The sequence below is a fragment of the Saccostrea cucullata genome, unplaced genomic scaffold (assembly GCF_032062105.1).
Source record: "Saccostrea cucullata isolate Sc308-1 unplaced genomic scaffold, CSIRO_AGI_Scuc_v1 ctg20943, whole genome shotgun sequence".
NCBI lineage: Eukaryota > Metazoa > Mollusca > Bivalvia > Ostreida > Ostreidae > Saccostrea > Saccostrea cuccullata.
The window spans coordinates 1-6,752 of record NW_026935604.1 but is presented as its reverse complement, the minus strand read 5'-3'; the positions used below and the strand labels follow the sequence as shown (position 1 = coordinate 6,752).

General features: G+C 33.8%; 1 protein-coding gene across 1 annotated transcript; it reads left to right on the top strand.

The window, feature by feature from the left end:
• Positions 1-1,718: 1,718 nt before the first annotated feature.
• Positions 1,719-5,866, top strand: LOC134243373 (dnaJ homolog subfamily C member 4-like; the record flags this gene model as incomplete). The annotated part of the gene is made up of 4 exons (XM_062725627.1): positions 1,719-1,814; positions 4,874-4,951; positions 5,104-5,200; positions 5,736-5,866. Coding segments are annotated over exons 2-4 (302 nt in total), but the record flags the coding sequence as incomplete, so codon positions are not given.
• Positions 5,867-6,752: the final 886 nt, after the last annotated feature.

Genomic DNA, 6,752 nt, shown 5'->3' with positions numbered 1-6,752 from the left:
CAGAATCAGACCTACTAAAATAATGCAATTTTTTAAAGGCTAAGATCTGTAACTACATTTATACTTGCGTTTCCATGATCTAACCTGCTTATGACACGAGAACTATTATATGATGACTATACACAGAGAAGCATTCCTCCAGAGACTGTCATATTCAAAGTGAGGACTATCCACCGCTGATTTCCCAATTTTCACCACGTGATCCAGGACGTTCATCAGCTTAACAAGGAAAAATATTCAAAAATGTTTTGTTTTAATGTTACTGGATAACTCAGTTTTACCAGGTCCAGACTGACAGACTTACAGACGAATGAGATTTAATGTCCCCCCGCTTTTGCGAAAGCATGGGACAAAAACTTCATAAAAATATTTTTGTTATCGAACTATTATGAATTTATGTAACTCAATAAAGCTATACACGAAAGCCCTATCTTTTCTCATTCAAAAGTCATGACCAAGGTAAAAGTTTTTGAAAAGTAGGTCAAACTTCAAAGTCAAGGTCAGGAGGTCAAAAATCATAATGTATTTAGAAAAGTCTTGTCACAGTTAATACACATATTTAATATGAAAGCCTTACTAGTATCTCTTCTCATTCAAAAGTTATGGTCAATTCAAAATAATGTTTAATTTTTTTTTAAAGTAGGCCAAACTTCAAGGTCATGGGGTCAAAAATTATAGAGTATATTTTTAAAAAGTTCTTGCAATACACATGTATAATATGAAGCCATATCTCTTTCGCTAAAGCGAGGGGACATTAAATTTCATTCGTCTGTCAGTATGTACTTTTGACAGCCTTGACGTTTGACCCACTTTTCAAAAATGTTTTTCCCTTGTAACTTTTGATTGAACAGAGAAAGGGCTTTCATATTTGACATGTGCTTTACCTGTGACAAGGTATTTCCGAGCATTCTATGATTTTTGGCACCTTAAAATTCTCGATTGACCTAAGGTCAAGATAACAACGTAAAAAAATCATAGTGTATTTAGAAACGCCTTGTCACAGGTAATATACATCAGTATTTGATAGGAAAGCTTCATCTTTTCGCTTTCCAAAGTTATGAGCAATTTAAAGTAATGTTAAAATTTTTGAAAGTAGGTCAAACTTCATGGTTAAGGTCACGGGGTCTAAAATCATATGCTTATATTTGAAAGGACTTATCAAGGTATAATATGTTCTCGTTTATATGAGAGCCCTATCTCTTCTCATTCTATAGTTATGACAAGGTTAACTTGAAGTTTTTGTGACAGACCGACAGACGAATGAGATTACGCGAAAGCGGTGGACATTAAAAAATTCGGGTATTAATATATGATAATGGAAAAAAAATATGGTCATTTTCAAAAAGCCTCTTGCTTAATTTGTCTTTAAATTTAATTTACTAAATTATATTTTTTATTTTGTGTTCTATGTTTTTTTATTTTAGGTTTTTTTTCTTGACATCAAGTCGAAACATGGTCGAAAGATGCTCTTAATGCCCTTTCGAATATATTATAAAAGTCATGACAGTAATAAAAATTAAGCACCCCCCCCCTCGATCTGCCTCCGTATGTATATCATTATGGGTGTGATAATTATCTTATTTCACCCAATATAAAAAATCTAAAACGATAATTTCCTTTACCAAATCACATTTTTTCCAGAAAAATGTTAATCACGCGAAATGAAGGATTTCGGGAAAAAATAATGCACCCGTAAACTATCCCTTGTTGGTTTGTTTCGTAGCCTCGTCGTATTTCCTGTGAGAAAAAGTGGACTCAAAAATGTCAACATTCACCTGTTCGCATAAAACTTGATTCAGCTATACAGTATACAGGTTTGAAAAAGAAAAAAATTAATATGTTCTACGGTGTGACCGTTGGGGCGAGCGCAGTTATTGGATATCCAAACCTTTACACAGCTTTATTTTATTTCCAAAGGAATCGGGATCAAGATTCCGAACTTTTCGGAAGTTTCCGAAAAAATCGGAAATACCCGAGCCGTTTAAGTGACGAAAGTATGACGTCAAATAAAAAGTCTTGCAGACTTAATACGCAAACGATAATTTTGTGGCAAGGATATTGCATAAAAACGTTGTTTGTAATTTTTTTTTCAAGTAAGTTGTTGCTTTGTTTTAGCCTTCTGGTTGCTATGCACCGAAAAGGATTACTGGGATTTTAGAATTTTTTCACGCGGTCAGATAAAAATTTCTTGGAACAATGTGCAGATTTCAACCCGAATTTCCTCCGTTCGTACACGTTAGTCTATTGAGCTCGCTACGCGAGCGGCGCTTCGCGCCGCCTCGCTGCGCTCGCTATAATTCAAAGGTTCATTGTAGATGGTAAAGTAATATGGATGTAATTTTATTGGTTTAAAAATATCAGGTCTGTAAAGTAAAAAAAAATCAGGTCATTCAAAATATCAGGTCATCAAGTTTTGTGAATATACCTCAATACATAGCATAAAAATCATATTATAATCCACTTAAAATGTATTTTAGTATAGTATTAGCTACTATCATTAATATTTTTGCCCCACAGTGTTTCTGCTAAATTTTTTAACCAAGGGTCATTATGACCCTTTGATATAAACTTTTGGGAGTCAAAAAGATTTTTTGAGGGTCAAAATATATTCTGGTTTTATACTTCTTTTATTTACCGGTACACTGTCACATTTTACCGATTACACCAGGTCTCCTCTGTGTTAAACAGCTGGGTCTCATGTCATACTGCCGATTAGGGTTTCGTGAATACTTCAATCAAAAGATAACAACTGAAAGTGGTTGACTGCTTTACTAAACTGTTTATTAATGATTTGAACTTTCCTCACCTTTTTATTACCATAATTAGCCTTTTTGACAAAGCCAAGCTGATATAAATATGCCGATGTAAGACTGAACATGCTGAAGTGCCATTTTTAACTGCACTTCCGGTTTTGTTAAGAATTAGATAGATCATAGAAAAGAATTTTATAGATTGTTGACTTGGAAATGCCGATTTCAATCCCTGCCACTTTGAAATTAAACTAAAAGCAATGATTAATTCCTAGAAAGTTGTCCAGAATGTAAATTAAACATGTTAAATATCTTCTTCTATTAAGGCATCAATATTGAACTGGATCTTTAAAATTTGTTTTCATATTTTTTTGTCTGCATCATGATGACCCTTTAGGTGATGTTTTTGGGGGTAAAAAGTAATTTTTCTGTGTAAAATATGCAGAAATATGCGTTAATGGAAACACTGCCCCAGAAATATGAAATGTAATGTTTAAATTGATAATTTGTATGAAATATTTTTTCATCAGGTCAAATATCAGGTCTTTAGTATGTTCCATATTTTATGATGACATTATGCAGGTTGTACACACACTGCCGAATGCAGCCAGTGCAGGGTCATTTGACCCCGTTTGGTGGTCAATCGCCCCTATCGTTTAACTGACCAAATGGTGGTCTTTTTTAATTTCAATCCAATTTATATTAAAATATCGCAAAAGCGCAATGGCATTTTAGTCGGGAAATTTTAGTTACAGGCCTTTGAATTTCTATCAGTAAGCTTACACATTCTTCGCATATTTATTACAGTCTGCAAAATTATTTTTTTCTCCCAAATGCATCGTCTCAAGCCACGGTCCGGAGTCCGCATATACAGCTCTCTCCTACCCATGGCTGCTTAGTCACAAAAAGTGTAATCTTAAATATTTATGCCTCGCTATTGAAACGTCATATTCAGTCATGAGTGATGGGTTTTGTTTTCATCGCAATTGAAATCAACAATTGAGATCAATGGTATACAAGAAATATTTCGTACACTGCGATTGGATATTGAAAGGTCGCATCAAATTTCATTATCCGACTATGCTTTACTCACATTGGTCAATATTTTAATGATCTACAAAACAATCTCTTCTCATTCAACCATGGCCAGAATGGGAAAAAATTGTACATTTTGGCCATGGTTTGTGACGATGTCTCAAATGGTATGTACAAGTAAATACCAACTCCGATATGGGCGATTGACCACCAAATAGGGAGTCAAATGACCATTTGGCGGTGTGTGCCCAACTTGTTGTGCTTCTATGTCAGAATTCTCTTGTTAACAGAAAAGAAATACTGTTCACCCTAAAATGCATTCGTCCTTGAAGATCTTTTAGATATAAAAAAAGTAAGAATAATCTTACTATGTCTCGGACAAGACCTCACCACAGGTAGCTGCAGAACTGTAGCTCAAAGGTGTGAAAAAAAGGATGGATGACGGTTGACCAGAGAGCCACAGTGCCATCCCATAGAAAAAAATCGAATATTTACTGCACACAAAGAATTGTGCTGGATTTTGGATTAATTTCTCCAAATTCTTACCTCAACTCTTTAAAAGCTCAGATTCAAAATATTCTTTTGACCTCTGTCAACTTTTCTCACATTTGGAAGCTGCATGAAGAGCATTGGACAATATTATCTTGCCACCCAAAATGACAGTGTAATAAGGCAAAATTTCTGATGGTCTCAAGGGCCTTGAGGGCTATTTACAATGGTGAAAAGGAAAGTTTTGTTGTGGAAATACTTAAAGAATAAGTTAGGAATTAGTAATTAATTATATTTTGAGATAGCGGTTTAAAAATCAGGGAGAAATAAATAGGGAAACAGAGTACTATTTTGTGTGCAATAAATATACAATTGTTTTATTGGGTGACACTGTAGAGCTCTCTCTGGTCTATCAATGTATTTTTTTTGAGAGGTACAGTTCTACAGCTGTACCACAGTTAAAATGCCTCCCTTGTACCCTATTTGTAGCAGAAAAATAACAGAAACAAGCTAAAATATGCTAAAAAATTAACAATACTAGTAAATTATTTTTCTTTTAATGTAATGCCTTATCTCATTTATACTGCGTTTTATTGTAGGGTGATGTCACTCCTACGCTGCTGTAACTTTAGGGCCAGGCTTTTCTGTGCAAGACAGTTTTCAGCATCTTCCACAAGGTGTGCCAGTCTATCAGAATCCAAATACTTTTATTATTGTAAATTTTTCATTGCAAGAATCTTCAGAATTCCAGTAATTTATTAATTATTCTGAAAAATGACAAAAAGCATCAGAGACAAATAAATGGGTAATATATGACTTTTATTTACAGGCTTCGTAAGGTCAAAACCTACCATGAAATTCTTGGAGTACCAAAGGATTCCACAAAAGAACAGATTAAGGAAGCATTTTTTGAAAAATCAAAACAGGTACCTATGTAAATAGTAAAATTTTAGAATTAAACTCTTTTTTCCATGTAACATTTCTGAAGTTGGAGTGAACTGCTTTAGCCAACATACTGGATAGACTTTAAAAAACTTAATGGAATGTGAATAACAAGTGTAATACTTGAAAGTTAGAAAAAAAAAATATACATGTAGCATTAATACACTAGATAAAATGTGAAGAAAATAGAAAAAAAAGAAACTCTTTCAAAAAAAAGAAGATATTCTATGCAACTGACCCTCCTGAAATAATGTATTCAGGTAGAGCTACATTAACTTGTATATGTTTTTACAAAATTTTAAAGAAACATTTATAAAATGAAATTGTTAAAAAAAGTGCAGAAATGAAAAAAAAAAAATTGAAGATAAAAAAAAATAATTTGTATATTATCTGCATTGAAATATATTTTTTTATCAAGTAAATTACTACACAAGTGGTACAAACCATCAATGTACTACATGTAATAATATATTACTCTTGTGTAATCCCTGTAATTACTGTGTGTTTCCTTCTACACAGCTTCACCCTGACACAAACACGGGGGATGTAGAACAGTTCCAGGAGCTGAAGACTGCATACGAGCATTGCATGAGCTTCACCAAACAACCTTTTGAAATGACATATGATGAAATCCAAGCAAAAGAAAGAGAGTGAGTTAGGCCATATAAAATTAATCTTTAGATTCTCATTCCCGCCCGCCCCTCTCAAAATGTCCCGCCCCGATGTTTTTTATTTTGATTTTTGGGTATTTTCATGTATTTTTATTCAGTAAGAATTTGGTTCAAAGTTTAAGAGTTATCTCCCGTCTGTATTAAAAGTCGCGTGTCGCTATTAATAGCAAAAACGCCATGTGAAGAATGGAGAAAAATCGGCAATAAAAGAAGTTTAAATGTGTAAGGAAAAGATAATTTGTCAGTATAGAGTAGGCAGAGAAGAAAAAATAGCATAAACACATATAGATACCATCACTGGCAGGAGCGAGTAATGTAGAGAGATTGTAACTAAGTAAAAATAGACGAGTAAAATGACACCTGGTCAAGTTATATATAACGATCTCTAGATAGAATGTTCTATCGTTAAAATGATATTGTCCTACGGACCCGGTTTAACGATAGAATTCGTTCCGTGTATTCGTAATGTAGCAGAAAGAAACACGGGCGATAACTCGCATAGTGCATTTACTAGGAACAATCTAGAGAGTTCCGAATGTAGTAATTTGAATCGAGAGAAAAACGTTGAGAAAATTAATTGGATTTTCGTATTTATATGGATTATTTTATGGGATAAAAGGCATAAGCAATCTCAAAAAGGTTTGTTTTGATTATTTTGGTAGTTATTCCCAGTGCAAATCATTTTATATTCTTCAAAATCGTTTCGGAGCGGATCCGCTCCGATTTGCTACATTGCAAGTATATGGGACGTATTCTAACTGTGGTGAGGGCCTGTACCGAGACACAGTTAGATTATTCTAACTAAACGATCTCCAGCTGTGTGACTTTGCTTTGAAATAAACAAAATCTACAACATCGTAGACAG